Consider the following 26,932-nt stretch of genomic DNA (forward strand, 5'->3'; position numbering starts at 1 on the left):
ACATGCCCGGGTTTCGAACTCAACCCCCAGTAGGGGGTGTGCAGGAGGCAGCTGATCAATTATTCTCTCTCATCATTGATGTTTCTATCACTCTCTCCCTCTCCCTGAAATCAATAAAAATACTTTTTTAAATGCTAAAAACCAGTGATTAAGAGAAAAATGTTAAAAGCAATCAGAGAAAAAAGACACATTATAGCAATAACTTGCCACCAAAAGGGATCCCCTCAGCTGTGATCTCTTCCTTTGGAGGAAAAGGAGAGCAGAAGACCCCAGCAGCTTTCACCACCAAGAACTCAAGCAGCCCTCGTGGCTATCAGGGACACCCAAAGCTTTTGTCACTAAGAACTCCCTCGGTCTTTGCCTATGTTAATTTCAGCTGATGGAGCTGCCCAGAATCCATGCCACTGAACCCAATGCTTCGACCCCAACCACAGCAGCCCTGGCCCAGTGCATAACACCTACACCCTTGATGGTTAGATATGAATAAAATGGGCACTGATGGGGTTCAAGCAAAGATTTTAACACAGTACTACACAAGGTGGTGCAGGCCAAAAGGACCCCACACAAGAACCCCAAACAAGTCTGCTTTACTTATCCTGGTTTGGAGACATTTTGAAAATGAAGATTCAAAGATTATAATGAGAAATCTGACCTGCAATTGCTTCAAGTAATGGTTTGGGAGAGGAATCAAGATGAAAGCTGACAAAAGGACCAGGGTCCCTCGACTGAACCCATAACTGGGGACCCAAAGTCTTTGCACTAGAGTGGATAAAATGGCCAGAATGTGAAGAAGAGAAGTTTCTGGACTCCTTGGCATGGGAACCCCACAAACTGTCGTACCAAAATCCACTGGTGAAGCCCTGGCCATGGGCTACAATTAGATTGAGAGAACATAAAGGTTCTACCAAAGAAAGGGCTGATGGGATTATGAACATTGGACTGTTTAACCAGAGTATACAAATAATTTGTGTCTTCTTTACCTGAATGTTTTATGAGAATGAATATTCTGTCTGGCCGGGGAACACTTACCCTACCACGTATTATAAAACCAAAACTACTAATAAAGTCAGAACGGAGGCAGACACACACACACACACACACACACACACACACACACACACACGGCACACTATGAAGAATAACAGAGAATGACAGAAAACTTTGTGGCAGAAACTATGCAAGCCCAAAGAAAATGGATCAATATCTTTAAAATATTCACAAAAAACCTCTCAGCGAGCATATTTTGCTCAATAAAATTATCTCTCAAATATAAAGTCAAAATAAATATTCCTTTGACTTGGTAGACAAACCAAAACAAAGACTCTGTAGCAGCAGACTTTCACTACAAGAAACGTTAAGGGAAGTTTACCAGGCTAAAGAAAAAATACCAGGTGGAAATCGGAACCTACACAAAGGAATGAAGGGCACCAGGAATGGTAAACATATGGCTAAACATGAAAAACATTGTTTTCTCATTTTTAAATGTCTTTTAAAGTGTCTGACTTTTTAAAACAAAAATAATGTATTGGTATGTTTATGTCACATAGAAGTAAAATTTGTGATAATAGTAGCACAAAGGATGGGGGATAAAAATATAAAATCTGTGTGTCTTCACTATACGTGAAGTCATATAATATTTATTATCTGAAGGCAGACTATGATGAGTTAAGGGTGAATATTATAAACCGTATCTCAACCACGAAAAAATTATTTGAAGGTAAATTATTGTAAACCCTAGAGCAGTGGTTGGCAAACTCATTAGTCAACAGAGCCAAATATCAACAGTACAATGATTGAAATTTCTTTTGAGAGCCAAATTCTTTAAACTTAAACTATATAGGTAGGTACATTGTTATTAACTTAATTAGGGTACGCCTAAGGCTTAGGAAGAGCCACACTCAAGGGGCCAAAGAACTGCATGTGGCTCGTGAGCCGCAGTTTGCCGACCATGGCCCAAGAGCAATCACTAAAATAAATAAATAAATAATTATAGTTTACAAGCCAATAGTAGGGATAAAATGAAATTAAAAAACTCAATCCAAAAGGCAGAGGATGAGAAAAAAAAAAAAGGCACAAAGAATAGACAAGACAAATAATTTTAAAAATCAGGAAGAGAATAGAGTTAAATGCAACTATCTTGATAACTGTTTTCAAATGTAAAGGGTCTAAACATCTCAATTAAAAGGCAAGGATTGTCAGATTGGATTAAAAATGAAGACTATACTATGTGCTATCTATAAGAAATCCACTTTAAATGTAGGTACAGGTAGATTAAAGTGAAAGGATGGAAAAAGATATGCCATGCAAATGTTAGTAATAAAAAAAAAAAACTAGAGAGGCCACATAAATATTAAAGTAGATAGCCAGAACAAGGATATTATCAGAGATAAAAAGGGACATTCCAGAATGAAATGAGAAATAGACATACACATAATTACAGTTGGAAACTTCAGTGCATTTCTATCTTAGTAACTGTAAGGATAGAAAATCAGTAAGAACATAGAAGACTTAAACAACACTATCAACTGACTTGACCTAAATACTATCAGAAGGACACTCTACCAACAACACAAGTATATATATTTTCTTCAAGTGCACATGGAACCTTGTTTCAATTTGACCATAAAACATATATGCAGAGATTATACAACTTTCTTCCATTTTTAGAAGAAATAATTATGATTAGGACCTGTTTTCCTTTTCCGGGTTTTGACGTCAACAATCACAGCCCTATTTTTCTCAGTAAAGTGCTTCAAGATGATCACATTATGTGGCTCATTGGCATTATCCATATAAACACAGCGAGTCCCCACACAGAGAACCTAGAACATGAAAGAGAGAGACAGAAAAAGCAAATCAATAGCACAAAGAAACAGGAAAAAGTCCAGTCCCTTTTGCTGTGTCCTGACTTCAAGAAGCATTCAAGGATGGGGTTCTTCCCATCTCCAAGTCCAGAGCCTGACACAGGCCTGGCACAGAACTGGTTTAAGTGCTTGCTGGATGAAGAAGCCATGATTTCACAGTCCTCTTTGTCCCAACCAGTTGAGAGATATGAAGATTAGAAATGAGATCAAAATGAATGCCAAAGTGAAAAACAATAGTACTTTGAAGTGCTTTGTAATTTACTGTATTATATTTACTATTATTCAAAGCCAACTACAGGCTAGCAAAATGAATCAAATGACTAAATCGTTGAAAATGCAAGTTAAACAAATCATCCCATAATCTTAAAAATATATCAATATTACATAAAGGCGATTATACAACAGGGGGAAAAATTCCAAAGATATAGGCTATAGAGACTTTGATGTGTGTGCTGAAGACAGAAAAAGGTGGACAGGCCTTCAGAGGGATATACCTGGGGAAAGCCGACCAGCACCAGCAGGCTGAAGATGTTGGTGTGCTTCAGCTGGAAAGGCAGCTGCTTGATGCAGTGGTCTGTGAAGGTGGCAATGACGTCGCGCCACAATGGGGCACTGTTGAGTGACCGCAGGATCTCTGCCATGGAGCACGCCCAGTCCAAACCCACCCGGCTGGAAGGCAAGAGCTCCATGAGTGCACAAGCTCCAAATTAAACTCAGCAAAGTTTGCTACACTCCAAAGCAGACCCAGAAGCATACCAAAGAACCACTCATTAGTGTTTTTTAATATATTTTTAATTATTTCAGAGAGGAAGGAAGAGGGAGAGACAGAAACATCAATGATGAGAGAGAATCATTGGTTAGCTGCCTCCTGCACACTCCCCACTGGGGATTGAGCCCGCAACCTGGGCATGTGCTCTTGACCAGAATCGAACCTGGGACCTTTTAGTCCATAGGTCGATGCTCTATCCACTGAGCCAAACTGGCTAGGGCTCATTAGTTAATTTAAAAACTACCAGAATGCTGCTTTTCATATAATGGTAAGTGGAGGGGGGAGGGGGGATCAAGATCTGCTACTTACATATTGTCTACAGCTATGTTTTTTTCAGTCTCTATAAAAACTTATACACATCTGTGTGCTTGTGCATATTCATGATAGAAAAAAAGCTTGAAAGGAAATTTATATATATATTTTGTTGTTTATTTTTATTTCTTTTTGTTGTTGTTGGAAAGAAGTGTGCATATATATATATATACACACACATATATCTATATTTTAAATCTAGGGTTTTTTTTGTATATCTTCATTGATTTTAGAGAGAGGAAGGGAGAGGAGTAGAGAGAAATATCAATGAAAGAGAAAGATTGATTGATGCCTCCTGCATGCCCCCTACCAGGGATCGAGTCAGCAACTCGGGCATGTGTCCTGACGGAATGGAACTGGCGACCTCTAGGTTCATGGGTCGATACTCAAGCACCAAGCCACACTGGCTGGCATGGCTCAATAGTTGAGCACCGACCTATGAACTAGGTTTGATTCCCAATCAGGGCACATGTCTGGGTTGCAGGCTTGATCCCCAGATTGGGGCATGCAGGGACAGCAGATCAATGATTCTTTCTCATCATTGATGTTTCTATCTCTCTCTCCCTCTCCCTTCCTCTTTCTGAAATCAATAAAAATATATTAAAACAAAACAAAACAAAAAACCCCAGCACCCTTAATATGGTGTGAGCGAGGATGATTTTTAGTCTTCATTTCTGTCTTACAAATTTGGTATTGTGATTGTTACATTTATAATGAAAACAGATCTATTTTCATCAGCCTCAAAGCCTATACTTACTGCTCTTAGGAGAAACAAACCAACCAGGGAGTTGAATCAGCGTGCCCAGACTGAACAGCTGTTTTAATGTGGGTTTTTAGCATAATTTAATGTCTGTTGACAACATCCTATCTAATAAAGAGGGAATATGCTAATTGACCCTCACGCCATGCAAAGATGGCGGCACCCACAGCCAATAAGGAGGGAATATGCTAATTGCTCTGCCCTCAAAGACGGCGGCGGCTGCAGCCACAAGATGGCCGGAAGGGGGGGCAGTTGTGGGTGATCAGGCCAGCAGGGGAGGGCAGTTGGGAGAGGCCAGGTCTGCAGGGGAGGGCAGTGGGGGGGAATGGGCTGGCCGGGGAGGGCAGTTGGGGGCAATTGGGCCGGCAGGGGAGGACAGTTGGGGGGGGCCAGCCTTATAGGGGAGGGCAGGTTGGGGGGGGCAGGCTTCAGGGGAGGACAATTCGGGGTGACCAGGCTGGCAGGGGAGGGCAGTTAGGGGTGACTGGGCCAGCAGGGGAGGGCAGTTGGGGGCAACCGGGCCGGCAGGGGAGGGCAGTTGGGGGCGATTGGGCCGGCAGGGGATGGCAGTTGGGGGCAACCAGGCTGGCAGGAGAGAGCAGTTGGGGGCGATCGGGCCGGCAGCGGAGCAGTTAGGCGTTGATCAGGCTGGCAGGCAGAAGCAGTTAGGGACAATCAAGCAGGTGAGCAGTTGGGAGCCAGCAATCCCAGATTGTGAGAGGGATCGGGCCTAAACCAGCAGTCGGACACCCCTTGAGGGGTCCCAGATTAGAGAGGGTGCAGGCTGGGCTGAGGGACAACCCGCCCCCTCCAGTGCACAAATTTTGTGCACCGGGCTTCTAGTTGCTAATAAAAGTAATTCTACTCCCACAAAAGATTCCTGGACAATAGCACTGAAGCACACTGATATTAATCAACAGCCAGACCACTGACTTAAAGAAATGAACACCAAGGTGGATTAGAGTGAGGGTGGCTACCTGTCCAGACACACAGCTCCCAGGCTAAAGAGTAGGTGGGTGGTCTTCCAGCCATCTGGCATAATGGAATTGTCCCCTGCAGCAAACAGGTTGTGTTTGGCTGAGAGGACCTTGATCACTGCGGCATCTACCTCTGATGGCAAAAGGCGGATTATTAACTGGCCAAGAAGACCCAACGTGAGGTGGTAGGTCTCATTCAGGTGGCCTGCATTTGAGATGACAACCTGAAACATGAGTGGGAGGACGTGCTCCAGGTCTATCAGGGGGACTGTGGGATCCTGCTAAGAGAGGGAGAAAAATCTGTTCAATATAAAATCCACATAAAATCACCAACTAAAGACTCCATTCCCTTCATGTTTTATTTACAACTATCCTAGTGTCAAAGGAATTACACAATCCTATCTAATAAAGACGAGATATGCTAATTGACCCCCACGCCATCGCAAAGATGGCGGCGCCCACAGCCAATAAGGAGGGAATATGCTAATTGACTGCCACAGCCACAAGATGGCAGCGCCCAGTCCGCTCAGCCCCACTGGGGCAGCAGGCACTCTGCGTGTCTGCCTCCGGAGTCCCTCAGTCCCCTCAGACCCCCAGCCTGCCAGGGCCAGCCCAGGGTGCAGGCAAGCCTTGGATGGTGGCTGCCCAGCCGCCCAGGGCTGCCCAAGGCTCAGGTAATCAGGGCAGGCCGAGGCTTGTGCTGCCGGCAGTGGCAGCAGCAGAGGTGTGATGGGGCATCGCCTTCCCCTGAACGCCGGGTCGCCTCCCGCCCCTGAGGGCTCCTGGACTGTGAGGGGGCAGGCCGGACTGAGGGACACCCCTCCAGGGCATGAATTTTTATGCACTGGGCCTCTAGTATCTTTCATAAATGGCTTACGTTCAATCAATTATAAAATACATTCTCAGGTATCATTCTTATAATCCTACTTTAATTTATAACTCTACCCTCAGGAACACATAGATGACTGCTAATAAGAGTTGGTTTTAGTATATGGCTTACAAAACACTTATTCTATGCATAATTCCACTGCTCTTTTAAAAAGAAAATGCCATTTGTCTCTTACCAACTTTATGGGAGGTAGCATGGCTGCTAATAACCCCAAAATCCTCTTCTGGGAACACTCAGCAAACACCTGCTCGGGGCTTGGAGTAACCGCCTTTTCCTCAACTGGCTTCTGGGATGATGCTTCTAAATTGTCAGCATCTGAGTTGTAAAATACCAAACTTTCAGATTTTGTCAGCTTCTATGCATGTACAAAGAGGCAAGTAAACCATTGCATTGTGCCTGTGCTGCTACAGAACAAAGCTGGGACTTGATTTATCTATCTATCTATCTATCTATCTATCTATCTATCATCTATCTATCTATTTATAATCCTCCAAGGATATTGTTTTCCATTGCCTTTTTTTCCCCCTGAGAGGAAGGGAGAGGGAGAACCACTGACCGGCTGCCTCCTGCACACCCCCTACTGGGGTCCAAGCCTGCAACCTGGGCATGTGCCCTTGACTGGAATTGAACCGAGGACTCTTCAGTCCACAGGCCAATGCTCTATCCACTGAGCCAAACCAGCTAGGGCTCCATTGCTTTTCAGAGAGAGTGGGAGGGAGGGAGGGATGAGGAGAGTGAGAGAAAAACATCAATGTGGTGAGAGAGATGCCCTGACTGGGGGTGGAGAGTGAACCCGCACACGCCCGGACTGGGGGCAGAGAGAAAACCAGCAACCCAAGTACATGCCCTTGACCAGGAATCAAACCCACAACCCTTTAGTGCATAGGCCAATGTTCTAACCATTGAGCACACTAGCCAGGGCCAAAGCTGGGACTTTAAAAACTTATTTTTGAACATGTATGTCTTGGTCAAGGAGGCCTACCCTAATCGCCATATTACATGTAGAGCCCACCCACCCTTCTCTTTCCCATCCTTTCTGTAACCCATATTCCCCTGGCCCTGCTCTTTTGTGCTCACAGTGTTTAACTGCCTTTTAACATACCATGCCATTGGAATAGAAAGATAGAAATATCAATGAAGAGACAGAATCATTGACAAGCTACCCCCTGCATGCCCCACACTGGGGATCGAGCCCACAACCCAGACATATGTCCTGGCTGGGAAATGAACCATGACTTCCGGGTTCGTAGGTCAACGTTCAACCACCTGGTGAGCAGAGGTGTTACCCCTCTTTGCTGACCAGAATCCCATTCCATCTCAAATTACAGTTACCTGCACCTTTGCCTTAAACCCTCCCAGTCTAAGCTCCACAAAGGCAGAAGTTTTGTGTCTGTCTGTCTGGCTTGGTCTTTGTTTCATCCCCAGGGTCTAGCACAGTACATGGCACATAGAAGGCACTCAGTAAATTAGGAATAAACAAGGTAGGAAAGCAGGCAAAGTGAAGGAAAATGACTTTTATTTTAATTTGTTGTTGTTGTTAATCCTCACTCGAGGATATTTTTCCATTGATTTTTAGAGAGTGGAGGGAGGGGGAAAGAAAGAGAGAGAAACATCGAGGTAAGAGAGACACATTGATTGGTTGCCTCCTGCACATGCCCCAATCAGGGCTGGGATTAAGCCTGCAACCAAGGCACATGTCCTTGACTGGAATCGGACCTGGGACCTTGCAGTCCACAGACGGATACTCTGAGCCAAACCGGCTAGGGAGGCAAGGTGACTTATGAAGTATTATCAGTATCATCTGATACAGAACTAAGAAATCATGCACCTTGATTTGCTGGCCAATTTTAACTTGTGCAACCAATAGCTCAGGGACGAGTATGTGTGTATTTTAAGATGAAAGAGCTCAAGAGAATGGTCAAATAATCTTTACCTGAAAGTCCTGTGGGTGTGGTAGCATCAGCAGGAGAGTCTGAAATTTGAGTCTGGCATGACCCACTTTCATCTGCCTTATTTCTCTGCTTGCGATCCAAAGGTATTCCTTCCTTATGAACACCATTGTCTCCCTAAAATCAAAATGGTGAGTGTAAAAGAATTAAGGTTTCTTACTATGAAAGTTTACTCATTAATATTACAATACAACTTTTAAAATCATTAACTAATCAACCCTGGCTAGGCGGCTCAGTTGGTTGGAGCATCATCCTGTGCACCAAGAGATTGTGGGTGTGAGTCCCAGTCAGGGCACATATCTAGGATTCGGGTTTGATGCCTGGTCGGGGTGCTAATGGGAGGCATCCAATTGCTATTTCTCTCACATCTATGTTCTCTCTCTCAAAACATATCCTGGGGTGAGGATTAAAAAAAATGTTTAAGTCATTAACCAATCAGCCTTCACACACTAAAATACTTCTGAATTCCATTAGAAAATATCCTTCATTTCTAATGATAAGTCTATACTTTAAGATAGTAATCACGCCATCACATCCCAACAAACATCTTCCCAATGTCCTTCAGTTAGAGACTGTAATCACATAAGCAGTGGCTCTATTAAAACCTTTAATACATCCTATTTGGCTTTCAGAAGCCAAGTATGGAAAGTTCTCTTGGGAAAAAGAAAAAAACAAAGGTGTAAGTTTCCTTCTAGCACAGAGCACTGACTTACAACTTTTTTTTTTAAAATATATTTTATTGATTTTTTTACAGAGAGAAAGGGAGAGGGATTGAGAATTAGAAACATCGATGAGAGAGAAACATGCCGCCTACTGGGGATATTCCAGAAACCAAGGCACATGCCCTTGACCGGAATTGAACCTGGGACCCTTGAGTCTGCAGGCCGACGCATCATCCACTGAGCCAAACCAGCCAGGGCGACTTACAACCTTTGAGAATTCCATTTTGGCAAGTAGATTTGGTAAGGGGCCCTTAGAGTAGCTGCGATAGTTTTCTGGGCTCAGGAGTTTGGTGACGAGCTGCCCAGCTTGGCAGGGAGGCAGCCTTCAGCCTGAATTTCTCCAGGAGTCACCGTGTCACCCTAAAACCACCTGCACTCCCTAGGCCTGCAGGGTGCTTCTCCCTGTTGTCACACAGGTTAAACATGGAAAGCAGGTCATACAGGAAGTCTGTGGGAAGGCCAAGAAGTCTGGGGAGGCCAGGATGCTTTGAATCCAAAAATGGAGTTTTGTACAGCACCAAACACCATGAGAAGATGCTGACATCTCCCAGTGGCCATTGCTTATCATCCTCTCTCTAGATACAGTAACCACAACATCAATATACCCTGAATCCCCTCCTTAGAAAAAGTGATTATAAGATCATCCTAAGAAGGGAGTGAGACTGGGAGAGCCGTCTGCCTTGTTAAAAATACCCCTCTGAAAATCAGGCCTGTAAAACCACACTTTCTGTGCCATGTGGACCTTTATAAAAACAACAGAATTCCAAAGTTCTGGCTAATCATTTTACTCTTGGTCTTCTTTCCTGTTATCACAGGACTCCCAAGTGCCACTGCAGTGCACATAAGTAGCACCCAAACGAGTCTCATTACCGGCCTGAGGCCCTTGTAGATAAAATCCCCTGGGTGATGCCTCTGGCTGAGGTTGTTTTCTTGATTGTTTAAAACAAAAAGCATTTCTAGTCACTGGAGGGAGAAGAGTGGGAATATACCCTTAATCTGGCCTGGACTTGGCTAGAAACACCTGGGAGTTTAAACAAGTGATTTGTACTCAAGGCCCAAATGGGACGTGTCCTTAGGGCCAGCGCAGTGGGGACATGTAGGTTCTGTTATGGGGAAAGTGCTGGAAACTGAAGCTTTTCAGAGACTGTGTCAGAGGCTGGACACCAAAGGGTGGAGACAATTGAGGGAGAAAAAAATAATGCCCTAGACCAGTGATGGCGAACCTTTAGAGCTTGGCGTGTGAGCATTTTGAAAAACCCTAACTTCACTCTGGTGCCATGTCACATATAGAAATTTTTTGCTATTTGCAACCATAGTAAAACAAAGATTTATATTTTTGATACTTATTTTATACTAGAGGCCTGTTGCATGAAGGCTTCGCTGCTTGGCAGGCCCCAGGGCCGTGAGGCCTCTATGCTCCGCCTGGCGCCGGGGCCCTGTGGCCTCGCTGCTCCACCTGGCTCCGGGGCTGTGATGCCTCGCTGCTCTGCCAGTCCCGGGGCTGTGTGGCCTCATTGCTCCACCCCGGGCCGTCAGACTTTGCTCCACCGCTTGGAACCTAGTATGCAAATTAACCGCCATCTTTGTTGGCAGTTAATTTGCATATCGTGCTGATTAGCCAATGGGAGGCATAGCAAAGGTATGGTCAATTACCATGTTTGTCTATTATTAGGTAAGATATTTAAATGCCATTTAACAAAGAAAAATCAACCAAAAAAATGAGTTCGCATGTCACCTCTGACACGCGTGTCATAGGTTCGCCATCACTGCCCTAGACAGTGGTCGACAAACTCATTAGTCAACAGAGCCAAATATCAATAGTACTTCTTCAAAATAGACTTGCCCAGGCCGAAAACCGACTTCTGCGCATGGGCCACGAAGTTTCAATCACACTGTACGTGCGCCCGCACATGGTATTTTGTGGAAGAGCCACACTCAAGGGGCCAAAGAACTGCATGTGGCTCACGAGCCGCCGTTTGCCGACCATGGCCCTAGAAGAAGGCTTATTCCAGTCTCTAGGCAGGGAAAGCCTAAGATAAGCCTGAAATATCTTTTTGCATAAAAAATTAAGGACATGCTTGTCCTGGCTAGTGTGGTTCAGTGGATAGAGCACTGGCCCAAGCACCGAAGGGTCATGGGTTCATCATGGGCCAGAACTAATCTTTTTAGGTGCATAATCTTATTCAATCCTTATAAAAACCACTAGGAGGCAGGTAAGAGTAGTTGGCACTGACATGGAACTACTTGAACAGTGTTTTAAGCACTTTACATACATTAACTCAATGTACCTAATGTATGTAAATCCTCACAACAGCCTTATAGGATAGGTATTATTATCGCCACGTTTTACAGATGAGAAAACTGAAGCGAAGAGATTGTGGTAATGTGCCCAAGGTCTGATGGAGCAGAGAGCAGCACCCAGGTAATCTGAGTCGAGTCTGTGCTCTTAACCTCTCTGCTCTGCCCCTCGTGTGAATGGCTCTCTGTTCAACCTGCGCAGTAAAGAATCATTGCTTACACTGCAGTGCACAAAAGGGCCTGTATCTGACGGCTCCTCAGCAACCTGGACAGCTTCCTTCTCCAGCTGCTCCTCTGCCGTTCGGGTGGGCACGCTCGCTGGTGGAGCTTGATTTCCTGCAGTAGAGTTACCATCTGGCAATACACCAAGAAGAGCTAGAGCTTTAAGACCTGCATGGAAGCAAATGAGAGAATGGTTAAAAGTTTTATAAAAAGGGTGATTTCCTGCAAATGCCATAAACCACTTTGCTACTTAATGGAAATAAAAGACTGAATTCTCTATAAGCCAAACCAAGGAGTACTCAATACAAACCTCCCTGGCTATCTAAATCTATTCAGCTCTGATTTCACACACCAAAAGTTTGGATAGTGAGGGACACATGTGCTTTATTAACAATAGATACAATAGGATTGTCTATTTAGAAAATCATCAACAGTAATGTAGTAGCGCCACACAACCAGATTTCTAAATTCCCACTGGCAAACAGACATAGTTGGTCACTGGGCACTTAGGAAGACATTTGAAGGCTCAAAATCCACTTTTTAAAAAAGACTTTATTTGCCCTAACCGGTTTGGCTCAGTGGATAGAGCGTCAGCCTGCGGACTGAAAGGTCCCAGGTTCGATTCCGGTCAAGGGCATGTACCTGGGTTGCGGGCACATCCCCAGTAGGAGATGTGCAGGAGGCAGCTGATCGATGTTTCTCTCTCATCGATGTTTCTAACTCTCTATCTCTCTCCCTTCCTCTCTGTAAAAAAAAATCAATAAAATATATTTAAAAAATAAAATAAAATATATATATATTCACGTTATTTTCTTCTTTGCTCCCCTCAGTAAAGTCAAAATCATCTAGACATTTTATTAGTCAAACTGCTTTAGTTATAAATAGCTCTCATTTAGAATACAGTTGTGTGGGAGTAGATTTGCATTCCAGGTTTAAAAAAAGGCTAAATTCCTTTGGCAAAGTTAAGTCTGATAGATCCAAATACGAAATACTTCGTCCACAGACATCAAGCGTTTAATTATTAATTTGTTTTACATCTTCATGTACATATGTTTGAGAAACTGCTACTTTAATACCAACGTTTCTCTCAAATGCATTTGAGAATTAAAAATAAAGTCCTGCCACAGGGGGGACACTGCTTGCGGGAAACTGGACTGTGTAGCCTCTGAACAGGACAGAGTGTCTCACTGCTGCGGGGCTTTTCCTTCACAAGCAGCTGAGGGCTGGTTTGGTTTGGTTTCTGTGCATGAGGAGCAATCACCTTTTCCCTGGTGAGCCTTCATGAGACAGTCCCCGACAAGCTTCATGCACTGGCTCCGCAGGGTGATGGCACAGCTGCGGGCCCGGGGATCCAGCTTCTCACCATCCACTTCCTCTGAGCTGGCCAGGTGGGCACTATAGAGAGCCAGGGCGGCAAAGAGCAGCCAGGCATAGTTGTGGATGTAGGGCTGGATGAGCCTCTGCCGGTCGCTGCTCCGGATGGTCACCATCGGGTGGGCCGTGATACTGTGGGTAGGCAAATGGCTGCAAAGGAAAGACATTTTTAAGGCCTACACCCTTTTGTGAGGCTCCAAAAAGGAGAACAGAGCCTCAGGGGAGCACGTGCATGGTCACAACTGAGCATTCATTACCTCGAAGGCTATGGCTATTAAAAATTTAAAGGTAAATAGGTGTCCTCACCCAGAAAAATGAATAAACACAAACGTTGTACATATCATTTCAGGATTTCACAACCCCCAGAAAACTGTATATGAAAACCAGAAGATGTAAGAGCTCCTTACTGATAAATTTTGTAGGTGGTAGTTACAGCATATTGGTAATGTAAGGAAATGTCCATAATTTTCAGAGATGGATATGAAGTATGTAGAAAAGAAATGATTTAAGATATGTAATTTGCTTGAAAATACTTTAACAAAGAAAAAAAAGAGGAAGGAATAAGCTAAGCACACAGAGCAAAATCTTCCCAACTGCTCAATCTGGGTAATGGGTGTTATGGGGATTCATTGTACTAGTACTAGTTTCTTTACTTGTAGGTATATTTGAAATTTTTTATGATAAGAGGTTTTTAAATTATAAAAAATAGCCAAGGAATACATAGAAAAAAAGTTACAGGGTTAGAGGACATCTGAGACATACCCATAGGAATATTTCTTTGCTGCATAGCATCCATAGCAAAGGTCAAAGTCATCGCACACATTGCAATTCATCCTCCGGCCTATGATCAAACCCTGGCAGTGGTCACAGGTAAACTCCATGTTGACCATTTCGTGGTCATCTCCGTGGCCCTCAGGCTTCACCCCACCTGAGGAGAAAAATATCAGTGTGAGGTGGACTGGGCAAAGGGCTTGTAGAATGGCTGCTTCCAAACCTAAACCAACCCCAGAAGCAGAGCTGTTCCCAATTCACTGATCAGGACATTAGGAGCCACAAGCATCTTCTGGAGACCAGGCATTCTGCCCAGTGGCTCTGCGCATATAGAGGAACAATATTCTCCGCACAGAACGTCTTATCAATGGTACCGTGGACTGACGCCCTTTTCCAGCGCAGCAGAGACTGATCAAATCAATGACCAATTTCCATTATGACCACTGTTTGGTAGAAACAAATCCACGTGCCCATTCATGAGCTACCTACCAGGACCCCTCCTCTGACAAGTATTAGGCATCTACTGTGTATTCCTGGTAATAATCATTGAGGAGGGACCTGGTTTTTGCTCTTACCTTTTCATTTCAGAATCAGAGATTAAAACAGACTTCATAACCCCATAGTGAGAAAGAATGTTAAACACAAAAGAGACTGACTGACTGCTCTGGTTTCCTTCCTACTCTAAATCTAGTGGGTCTCCAAACACTGCCATAGACTCTACTTACTGGTCCTCACACCTGACCCACTTCTGTTCCCACTGCCACAACCCTAGCCCAGACACTAATTCCCTTGTCACCACTGTGATTGACTTCCTAAGGGAACTCATATGGACAGAACCACCTTCCTCTAGCATAGCTCTGATCATGTTAATATTCTGCTTGAAAAACCTTCCTGCTCTCTGTAGACTCATTCAAATTCCTTAGCCTAGGATCTCAGGGCCCCACAATCTGAGCCCCGCCTGTCTCAATCCATCACTCAGCTGGACACGTGAGCTTGTCTACCTAAGCATGGACAGATGCTCACTCCTCTGGCACTGGACTTTCTGCTCTGGATGGTGATGCACTCACTCTCCAATGTTTCCTTCACATCACCCAGTTCTAACTTTTTTCAAAGACCAATTCACATTCAACCTCCTCCACAAGCCTTCCCTGCAGCAGTGATCACTGCTCCTTCTCAATGTTTCCAGAATAATCTGTACTTCTCCTCTGTAACTCATTATGCACACTCGTGTACTGGAACACACATGCCCAGTCTCCTTCCAGGGCAGGGCTGTATCTTTTACCACTGGGCCACGTGCACAAAGAGCACTCAGCTGCTCACTACTGTTGGTCTGTTTTACCTCAGCACCTACAAGTCAAGAGTTTCAAGAATTTTTGAAGTTTGCTTTTTGTGTATGTGTATTTTACTAATTCTAAACACTGCATGATTCAGAGGAAAACTAATTTCCCGGAAACTCAACTGAAAGTACATTCATTGGTCCTGAGTACTTATCAAGTGCCTACATCCAGCATGATGGAAGGTAACAGAACTCTGGAACCTAAGATTCTACTGGGGAGATAAGGCTCATATTCGCTAACAAGTCAGAGAATACTACTGGGCAGTATCTTCATTTAGTACAAAGAGAATCTAAAAATGGACAAGATCACAGAAAACAGAAACAATTATTCCTTTTGGGCATAGCGTATGCAACCATCGAATTTACCTAGGAAGCAAGTTTTGCAGAGATCCATGTCACTGCACTGCAGGCACCGGTAGCGATGCCAGGGGGCAATCTCATCACACCCATCACAAGAGATGTCCACATTTAACAGGTCACAGTAGCGAGCAATAAACATGTGCATCTGTAAGGTGAAATAAACACAATTATCCAATAGCCACTATTCATTAATCAATCCATTCTTTAATAGGTCCTTAAAATATTCCAGGCATTGTACTAGGTGCTAGGATTAGGAAATGAAGGAGCTTAGTGTCTAGTTGGGAACTCCCTCCAGCAAAGAGATGATACCATACAATATAATAAGGGTTTTGATAGGCATATACAGGAGGCTTAGAGAACACAGAAGAGGGACATCAATGGGTGTCAGGTTTTTCAAAGGAGATAATTCCTCAATTGTGACCCGAGGGACAAATTGGTATTAGCTAGGTGGGGTTAAGGGTGAGAGCATGCCAGATAGAAGTAATAATAAGCTCTATAGGAAGCAAAAGGGAGCTAGACTCAAGAAAGTGGCAAATACTCAGTATATAGAATACATCAAGGATGGGGAATAACCAGGTAAAGTTAGAAAGGGTAACCACAAAGTGCCTCCAGTGCTAGTCTACGGAGTCACCGACCATTTTAAAATAGAAGACTAACGTGATCAGATTTGAGCATGGTTATTACGTGAAGACTGGACTGAAGGGGGCAAGACTGGATAGGGAAACTGACCATGACAGACACTGTTAAAGCAACCCCATGACCTCCCGGGGCACAGGGCTGGGCTGAGCAGTAAATGAGACTACAAAAGGTGGGCAGATTTGAAAGGCATTAAGGAGGCAGAAGGAGGATTCTTGGGGAACCACAGGATATAGGGATCAGTAAAAGGGAAGGGTCAAGAACGACATCCAGCCTCCGGCTTGGGTACTTGGTTGGACTTGGTTAGTGTTCACAGTTACAGGAAACTGCAAAAGAAGCATTGTTTCCTAGCATGTAAAAAGAAAAACCTTCTGGGGAGATAGTAAGGGCACTGTTTCATGAACAAATTGTTTTACTGGAAAGTAACTGGGGACCACGGTACGGTTTATCTTTATAGCTTAGAAATAAGGGAAATAAGTCACTAAGTCACCATACAGTAGTCGTTCAGAGCAAATATGCCAAGTCACTCTAGAACTACAGAAATTTACAGAGAAAAATCGCAAAGGACAATTTGGTGTGCTCCATCCAAGCACCACAGAAGTGCTATATGAGTAAAGTAACTGGCACATAGTAGGCACACAATACTAAGAAAACCCAATGAATCTGAGGTAGCAGATGCCTGGCACAATGTGGTGGTGACAGATTAACACCGAGTGGGGGAGATGGACATGCTGTTATCTGAGCCTAGTGCCTTTACACATCTGAATCATGTAACTCTGATTCCATGTCCACATGGCTGCTTCCATGCTCACCAAGCAACCTGATTGAAACATGGCTTCCCATGTTGCTTGCCTATAGGAGAGGGCAGGGCCTTCAACAATTCCATCTCTCACTGTAAATTAATAAACTGGCCTCATGAGCTCATTTTCTGTGAGTCTAGTTCTATGGGAGAGAGCCACTCCCTGAGTGTGGTCAAGTCAGTATCCAGGGCCCCTCAGGTAAAGACCACACTCAGTGACAGTGCACTCACTAAGGCAGCGGTTGCCAACCTTTCGGACCTCACAGACCACTGGTTGGTGACTGCTGCTCCAAAGGTTTCCTTAAACCAGCGGTCGCCAACCTTTCAGACCTCACGAACCACCAATAGTCTAGGGACCACCGATTGGCGACCGCTGCACTAATGTACTGTCTGCCCCCTGAGCCCTCTCAGGAGACAGCCTACTGCACTCCCCCAGGCAGACTCGCCTCTCCAAACTCCTAGCCAATCACTTTAGATTACTCTAGTTGAAATGTCTTACTTTCCTCTGCTTCTCTGGATCTTCCTGGGCTATTTTTTCATACCAGGTCTCAAACATGCCATCCTGACACTCATCCATCCATTCTGAATTCTGCTTGGCATCAGCAAGCTCATCTTCTTCACTCCATTGGCTGAAAGAAGGACAAAAAGAGAGGAAAGCATGCCTCTCCCAACAATCCTAGAAAGTGCTGGTTAGCAGACTGTGTCCCATGGGTCTAAAACATGGGGTATTTTTAAACTCAGGGGAAGAGGTCAATTTGCTTTTCAAAATCCCAAGATTTTCCAGATGCTTGATAAATATACACCAATAAAAAGGGAGATGCCCTTTTCAGGGCAGACTACAATGGCTGAAGAACTAGAACTTAAAAAGTTGTACCTACATGGCATAATTCTACTTGACAACCTACTATGTGCCAGGCACTGGAGCCAAATGAAGTGATTTTTTTTTTAAAGTCTTATTTGGTCATGCTCAGCACACCCTAGTGGGATCAGCATGAGAAGAAAATCAGGAGACCCAGGGGCTTTAACTCTCCCACTAGCTGCTGCAAGATCTTAACACAGCACTCAGCTTGGTCCCCAGTTTCCTCATTTCAAATAAAATTTCATATAGATAATCCATGGGCCCTTTAGCTGCAAAATTGTAAATATCCATTATTTCAGTTTACAGTTTGTTTTAGTCACTAGAATTTTAAATACAAAATGATTTGCTCGACAGAAAATGCAAAATAAATTACCAGCCAACAAATACTCATTTGTTCATTCATGTGTTCCAACAAACTGACTTAAGTCCTGCTCAAACTGAGCTCTGAGCTAGGTGCTATCAGGGACTGGGAGGCCAGGTGTGGTCCCACCCAAGGACTCATCACATAGGTGCAGACAAAGCCTGAAACAATGAGCAGACTGCCAGGTGACGGCCCCTGTGCTGTGTCCCCTCTGTCAGCCAAGGGCGCCCTCTGACAGCAGAGCCATGGCTGAGGTTTGGTAAACAGAGACAGCTTGAATTCTATCTCCTTTTCCCAGAATATCTCTTGAGAGAACTGCTCTGGTGTTAACTCATTCATTTATTTCCTCCTAATTCTCTCCTCTTGCTTTTCTTCTCCCATTCTCTTCTCATTTCTTTTCTACCCACATGAGTGCTTAATGAGTAGCTTGAGCAGTGTGGAAAGACATTCATTAAAAGAGGAAAGGAAAAAAACCCTTTGCAAACTATTTTTTTCCCCTCATGCTTTAAGTCCTTATAATGTGCAAGATGTTACAGTGGCTAAAAGCACATGTACACATAACAAAAAATAAAGAAAAGGATTCTTCAATTTAACAAGCTATACAATTCCAAACATGCAGAGAATCCTCATCCTCCGGGTGTACAGCACCACCACCACCAACTAGCTTACATACACGACCATGTACCAGGGCCTGGTCCAACTCATTTATTCCTCCCAACAATCCTGTGAGGTAGGTGCCATTACTATCTCCAGCTCTAAACATGAGGAAACTGAGGCACAGAGCGAGTGAATCTTCCCCAAGGTCACCAGCTAGTATGTAGCAAGGCCAGGATATTGCACAGAGAGCCCAGCTCCAGCGTCCATGCTCTGAACCCCTATGCTACATGCAATCCCTGTACTGCACGCTTGCCTTTAAGAGCTGCAGAGTGTGGGACTGTGCTCTTACCTGATCACACTGTCATGGACACTTATATTTTCTTGTGACATTTTCATGAGGAGATCTGGTAACTGAATGTCAACAAAGAAGGTGAGATCACTGGGTTCCCAGCCCATATCCAAGAGATGAAGTAGAGCTGTCTGAACACAGGATAAGGCAGGCAGCAAGGACCTAAAGAGACCATAAAAGTGAGAGTTATCAGCCGAACTGGTTTGGCTCAGTGGATAGAGCTTCGGCCTGCGGACTCAAGGGCCCCAGGCTTGATTCCGGTCAAGGGCATGTACCTTGATTGCGGGCACATCCCCAGTGGGGGGTGTGCAGGAGGCAGCTGATCGATCTCTCTCATCGATGTTTCTAACTCTCTGTGCCTCTCCCTTCTTCTCTGTAAAAAATCAATAAAATATATTTAAAAAAAAAGTGAGAGTTATCAAAGCTGCACATCACCAACAGAGACAAGACACAAAGGACGGGAGCTGGTCTGACTGAAGTGGAAAGCACGGGGAACTCCAGACTGCTGGTCTGGTTCCTTATCGTCACCTCTCAAGTTCCTCACACTCCACACACGCCTTCTTCAAAACACAGTTCAAAAAGCAGAGGACGGCTCCCACCTTGCCAGGACTACCATAGGGGACATTTCATGGTCCAGGGCTGACTGGTAAAAGTCACCTCTCAATAAACAGCAAGAGCAGGGCCAGCCCCAACTTAGATTATGCCACTTAGATGTAGAGAAGAACCAACTGATTTAAGGTTTAGTCCAAACCACGTACTATGGAGAAGACTGGGGAGTGGCTTTATTATTTGTTTTAAAACTGTACACAATATAATAAAAACTAAAAATAACAAGTTACAAATTCTTAGATAAACCAAGACCCATCCCTTTTAAAAAACTGTACACCCCATACAGAATAAAAGCTGGGAGAAAATATACTAATAAGTTAACATTAGCAATTAGCTCTAGATGGTAAGATTAGGGGTTATTTTCATTTTACTCTTTGTACTTTTCTACATTTTCAACACTGATTTTAAAATCAGAAAAGGTATAAATTTTTCCTTAGAAATGACAAAGTTATCCAGTACCTGTCATTTATGCTACTAAATCCTTTAATCGCTTTGACCATAAAGAGGACAAATCGATAGTAAGTGTCTCGAATTTCTTTGTGTAGAGCTGCACCACAGCCTTCCAAATGTCCAAAATAACTAGAAACAGAGGAAATCATTGATCACTTAATTGTCAAAACATCATTTATTTAATAATAATTTTACATGAAAAAGAGCTAGGAAGAAGCAAACAATGAAGTGGCACAGAAACGTAAGTAAATACAAATATTCTGGTAATAACTTCAGAAAATAACAGACAAAACAGCAAGTGAGTCTGCCTGGGTCAAGAGGGCTGCCACAGGAGTATGGAAATACAATTAACCTTCCTTTGCTAATAAAAGAAGCACCTTCCCACCACTACCTGAGTGCCAGATGCTGTGTTAGGTATTTTTCACAGATTACCTCCTTCTATCCTCTCCATGGAGTCCTGCCCACCCTTTAGCTTCCCTTCATTGATGCCGTTAGCACCAAGCCCAGTCTCTTCTTCCTTGATCCTAGTCACCTTGGAGACTTCAACATCCATGGGAATGATGCCCCCGTCCCTCTGTCCCTAGTTTCTCTGCCATCGCCACCTCCAGTGATCTTCTCTATCCCCTTGGCCATCCCCGTCTGACTGTCACTTCCTTGACCTTGTCATCACAATAATGGCATTATTTCTGAAATCCTCACTTCAGAGCATCCTACTCTGACGACAACCTCTCATCTTGCTCACCTGCTCTGGGACTTCCACACAGCATTTTCAATCCCAGGAAGCCCCACCATGATGCTGTCTCATACTCACTATCTGCTATTCCACCACACTTTCTTTCTTTTTGTTCCATATGCAAACTTAACCCTTTTCGGTTCAATGTCGAGGCTGACTCGACAGATCAGGCGCTAGGAGCAGGTCCAATGTCAAGGCTGAGGTCGACACCGCAAACCATTTCAACATTCAATCCCATCAATTAATTTGGACCAGACTATTTGAATTCCAAAAATAAAACTGGACCACAAAGGGTTAAGATCCCATGACCAATCACACCTTAGCAATCACCAACTCCCTTACTTTTTTCTCCCTCCATATACTTGCATAAGAAATCTTATACCAAATCAAAACAGCTAAGTGATGCTGAAAGAAACACCACACAACCAAGCTTACTATAACTCTTTAAATTCACAACCATAACTCTCAAATAAGCACTCAAAATTGTCAGGCAATCAGACTGACTTTCTCAATTGTTATTATTACTTCAAACCTTCCTACTTCTCCATAAATTGCCACTACCTCCTCTTAAACCATATGGATAGCTGATGACTATCCATATATATATATACACACAAACACACACACACACACACAGAGATTACCTCCTTTTACACATATACATACACACACATATATATATATACACACACATATATATATACACACACACACACACTAGAGGCCTGGCTCACGAAATTCGTGCACGGGTACAGTCCCTAGTCCTGGCCTGTGATCAGGGCTATCTTCCCCGGCTGCTGGCAGCCAGCCCCGCCACCCACCACCACCCATCCCCAGTTCCCTGTTCCCCATCAGGTGATCGGAGCCTGCTGGATGGAGGAGGGAACGAGAGGCTGGCTGTTCCGCTTGCTCGCTGGCCCTGCCCCCTGCCGCCGGTTGCCCTCTGTGTGTGGGGTGACCAGCGGGATGGGGGCCTTGGCCTGGTGCCGCCTGAGTCCACTGCCACCCACCCCCAGTTCTCTGTTCCTCATAGGGTGATCGGAGCCTGCCGGCCGGGGGAAGGGACAGAGAGGTTGGCCGGCAGGCTCCAATTGGGCGATCAGGGCCTGCGGGCTGGGGGCAGCTCCTGCATTGAGCGTCTGCCCCCTGGTGGTCAGTGCGCATCATAGTGACTGGTCGTTCCACTGTCCAGTCAATTTGCATATTACGCTTTTATAAATATAAAATAGAAGTGATAAGCCCTGGTGGGTGTAGCTCAGTTGGTTGAGTATCATGCACCAAGAGGTCACCAGTTCCATTCTTGGTTAGGGCACATGCTCAGGTTGTGGGTTCGATCTCCAGTAGGGGGGCATGCAAGTGGCATCCAATTGGTGTTTCTCACTGATGTTTCTCTCCCTCTCTCTCAAATCAATAAAAACATATATTCTTTTGCCCTAGCCAGTATTGCTAAATGGATAGAGCGTTGGCCTGCAGACTGAAGGGTGCTGGGTTAGATTCCAGTCAAGGGCATGTACCTAGGTTGTAGGCTTAACCCCTGGCCCTCGTCAGGGTATATATGAGAGGCAACCAATTGGTGTGTCTCCCTCATATCGATGTTTCTCTCTCTCTATCTCTCCCCCTCTCCCTTCCACTCTATAAAAATCAATGGAAAAATATCCTTGGGTGAAGATTAACAAAAAAATAAAATAAAGCAAAAAAACATATTTTTAATAAAAATGATTACATAGAAATTCCCCCATCTTTGTACCAACAAAGCTACCAGCCAACTTGCAGCTCTATCCATACTGTGTTTCCTCCTGTACCACAAATAGAGTCTCCATGGCTCTATTAAAGGATGACTTCTCTACCTATGCAATTGCTACTACATTGATCCCTCTCTTCTTGCATCAAGTTTTCCTCATTACTGACTCATTTCCACCAGCATATAAATATATTACTATCTCTCGAGAACCCTCAGTTGATCCCACATCCCCTGCAATTACTACCCTATTCCTCTGCTCCCCCCACTTTAAGGCCAAATTTCTGGAAAAAATGTCTATAGTCTTTCTCTACATCTTATCAACCCCATCCCCCAATTCTCTTCTTAACCTAATCCAAGGGGGCTTTCGACCCCATGGCTCCAGTAAGACTATATCAAATCCAGTGTGTTCTTCTCTAATGTAACCTCTCACATCAGCATTTGACACAACCAACCATTCTTATCTTTTGAGATACATTTTCTCTTGGCTTCTATGACACCACCATCCCCTGGTTCACTCTCAATGGCCACTCCTTCTTGATCTCCTTAGCTGACTACTCTTCCTCTGCTTGACTTCTAAATAAAGAAGTGTCCCGAAGGCTTAGTCCTGAGCCCCCTTCTTGTCCATCTCTGCATTCTTTCTATGAGGTCTCACCTGTCTCATGGTTTTAAATACCATGTATACGCTGATAATATCCAAATTCTATCCCTACTCCTGGCTTATTTCCAAAGATATTTTCTTGATATCTTTCCTTAGATGTGAAAAAAGCAGTTCAAACTTAACATGGACAACATAAAACTCATTGAGTTTCACCCCAATCTGTTTCATTCTTACACTTCCTTTCAGTAAATACATTACCATCCACTCAACTGCTCAAGCCAAAATCCTCCGAGTTTCCTTCCACAGTAGAACAAGGGCCCTGTCTGCCATGTCCACTGCCATATGTGTATATACAACACCTAGAACAGCACCTGGCACAGTCGACACTCAGAAAGTATTTACTGCGTGCATATTAGCACCACCTGGTGAGGTACTTAGATCAGTATCATTACTGGAAAGAAGCATTACATTGATTTCACAGCTCCAGTAAGACTATATCAAATCCAGTGTGTTCTTCTCTCATGTAACCTCTCACATCAGCATTTGACACAACCAACCATTCCTATCTTTTGAGATACATTTTCTCCAGGAGCCAAATGATGAGCATGAAGAAAGGCAATATAATCCTGTCTGGTAAAATATAAACTCATCAGGAGAAATAAACACGTTCCTGGTATTTACTTACTAAAAGGATAGAATAGAACCCAAATTTCCTTAGGATGAGAGAACTGACCAAAAACATAAATTTGTTTCTTACATAGAAATGATAGAATTATTAATTAGAGAAGATGAGGATTTCTTTAAACAACCCCTGCTCATTGTCCTTGAAGACTTGTAGTTTGTACTTACTTGGTGAACTCTTTCTGGCAGGTCAGAAGTTCCAACAGGAAAAGTATGTAAGGTGGATGGAAGCAATGCGGCTGCCCAAGGGCTTCTGCACAATACTGAATTATCTTCAGGACTTCAAGGATGCTCTGGGCTTGGGCTTTTCTCAAGGAAAGAACCTTTACAACACTGGAGACAGAACTCAAGTCAGGAACACCCAGAAAACTCTTGAGCTGGGGCAGAAAGAAAACACACCCCCGCCCAAGTTCTGATGCCATATTAATACAAGGGAAATACTATTGTGAGGTATCAGAAATATCACTCAGGCAGGATATCGATATCTGTTGCTACTTTTAGTCCAGCATTACAGATCAGTTCACACCATCCAGAAGCCCAACAACCCACACGAAAAAATTAATTAAAAAGGAACCTTGGTACATCTTTACTTCCCCATAGAGACAAAGCCTTCATTCTTAGGGTAGGAAATTAAAACATGAAATACTTCCAGAGATGTTGGCCCACGGACAAATAATTTTGACAGAAAATATCAAATTCTAATTTCTCCCAGGGTTAAAATAAGACAAATTTATAAATAGCAGCTACCAAAAGAAAAGTTTCTTTTCTTACCCTAACAGTACATTATTGAGATATAATTTACATACAGTACAAATCTTAAGTGAAAAAATACTTCTTGAAAAGAAAAACATTACCAATTTTTTTTAACATTCTAAAACAAATCTTGATCTATCCTTCAAATATTATTTGCTCATTTTTAACATGAGCTTCAAGCCTTTGGGTAGACTGGTTACCTATGGCTTGAGAAAAGAAAGTGCTAGAAAGGTCATGCCTGGCTCACCTCTCATGGGAGAGTGACTGATCTTTAATGAAGTCCATGACATCCCTCAGCACAGGGTATTTCTCTTTCACTGTGGGAACTGGTCTGGCCTCCTCCATTGACCGGAAGGAGAGCAGCCGGAGTCGCCCTCGGGTGAAGGGGGGCCGCCGAGTGGGAGTGGAAGGTGAAGAGGGCTCTTCAGCTGTGGCAGAGGACACTTCTGTGGCAGGAGGGCCACTGCTGGGTGGCAGCTTCGGCTGGACATCCAAGCCAGGACTCCTGTCTCCCGCAGCAGGGGGTGCTGCATCAGTGGGAGATGCCGAGGCTTGGAAATGCTCTTCCACCACAGAGCTTGTCCTCTGGCGCTTGTCAAGTGGCTGTAGATGGTGATCAGGTTCATCTGTAGTCACCAACTTGTCAGAGCTTTCTTTTGAACTTATACCCATGGACAAAAATTTTAATAACAGAAGACTCTTCTGAATACATTCTTTTGCTACATGCAAAAAGAAAGACCATGGGGAAAAAGTCAAAATTAAACTTATTGCCTAGTTTTAGAGAGAAAATGACCTATTTAAACTCAACAATTTAGGACAAGAAATACCTCCATTATTACAGTGATAAAACATATTAACTAAGAGAATAGAATCAAATTTTATCTCATTTATATAAACCAAAATCTTCCCAGCACTATCAGCACACTTGAAAAAGTTTTATTGTAGACAATTTCAAGCATATATATACAGAGAGAGAACAGTATAAAGTTCCCCCCTGTACCCCTCACCTAGCTTCAATAGCTTACAACCCAAGGCCCGTCTAGTTTCACCCACTCCCCACTGCCATGCAGATTCCAGGCATCACATTATTTCAACTGCAAAAACTTCAGTATATTTCTCTAAAAAAAAATGAGTTAAAAAACAAACAAACATGATATCATTTTAAAAATTAACAGTAATTCCTAATTTCACTGAATATTCAATATCTGCACACTTTCTTTGTTTAAAAAAGAAGTTATTGACTTTAGAGAGAGCAAGGGAGAGAGAGAGAGAAACATTGGTCAGTTGCCTCCTGCATGCCCCTTGCTGGGGATCAAGCCTGTAATCTGGGCATATGCCCTGACCAGAAATCAAACCAAGGACCTTTTGGTACATGTGATGACAGTCAACCAACTGATCCACCAGCCAGGGCTTTTTTTTTTTTTTTTAAATCCCCACTTGAAGATATGTTTTTATTGACTTTCAGAGAGAGAGAAAGGGGGAGAGAGAGATATACACATTGATGTGAGAGAGAAACATCAATAGGTTGCCTCCTGTACCCACCCCACCAGAGTTCAAATCTGCAACCTAGGTATGTGCCCTGACCTGGAACTGAACCCACAATCTTTGGTGTACAGGACAACGCTCCAACTAACTGACCTATCGGCCAGGGCTCGATGTCTACCCGGCCAGGGCTCAATGTCAGCACACTTTCAAAATATAATAAGATGTAGTTCCAAAAGCACCTGATGCCTCCTAAGAAAAATAATTAGAAAGAAGTAAAAAGGAAAGTTTCTATATCCCTGGAAACTACATTTAGTACCTGTGTTATGTTCCCTAGGTCAACACAGCTTCAATGAAACTAACCTAGAAGACACATTACTGGTTTTCTATGAAATGGAAACAGAAGGCCCAGTAATGACTGGAGTCGGCACACTCACCCAGGCTCTCAGGGTTTGCCTCAGCAGCTTCTGACCCGCGTTTTTCTTCTGCCTCGTTCCCCAGGCTCACCAGGGACTTCTGCTTTATCTCTAACTGAGGGGAGAATTTGAGACACATAATTAGGCTGTCCAGACACGACAACAGGGCAGCCACAGCAAATTACTTCAAAAGCACACAGGGTTGAGATCATGGAGTACTTTATAGTTATTGTTCAGCTAATGAGGACATAGGACTAAGACATTA

At 43.8% G+C, this 26,932-nt stretch overlaps 1 protein-coding gene across 1 annotated transcript in view; it reads right to left on the reverse strand.

Moving 5' to 3' along the window:
- The window catches only part of ZZEF1 (zinc finger ZZ-type and EF-hand domain containing 1), a 119,899-nt gene that overhangs the window by 22,511 nt on the left and 70,456 nt on the right, over positions 1-26,932 (reverse strand). Inside the window, exons 28-42 of the mRNA XM_081110635.1 lie at positions 26,689-26,782; positions 25,017-25,488; positions 24,185-24,349; positions 20,273-20,392; positions 19,205-19,366; positions 17,538-17,667; positions 15,610-15,748; positions 13,899-14,064; positions 13,024-13,286; positions 11,761-11,930; positions 8,505-8,637; positions 6,747-6,886; positions 5,683-5,963; positions 3,359-3,533; positions 2,690-2,822 (exon numbers count right to left, since the gene is read on the reverse strand). Of these exons, the coding sequence (XP_080966761.1) occupies positions 2,690-2,822; positions 3,359-3,533; positions 5,683-5,963; positions 6,747-6,886; positions 8,505-8,637; positions 11,761-11,930; positions 13,024-13,286; positions 13,899-14,064; positions 15,610-15,748; positions 17,538-17,667; positions 19,205-19,366; positions 20,273-20,392; positions 24,185-24,349; positions 25,017-25,488; positions 26,689-26,782 (2,743 nt within the window). The remainder of the gene's footprint in view (positions 1-2,689; positions 2,823-3,358; positions 3,534-5,682; positions 5,964-6,746; positions 6,887-8,504; positions 8,638-11,760; positions 11,931-13,023; positions 13,287-13,898; positions 14,065-15,609; positions 15,749-17,537; positions 17,668-19,204; positions 19,367-20,272; positions 20,393-24,184; positions 24,350-25,016; positions 25,489-26,688; positions 26,783-26,932) is intronic.

The sequence above is a fragment of the Myotis nattereri genome (assembly GCF_964212035.1).
Source record: "Myotis nattereri genome assembly, chromosome: 16".
Taxonomy (NCBI): Eukaryota; Metazoa; Chordata; class Mammalia; order Chiroptera; family Vespertilionidae; genus Myotis; species Myotis nattereri.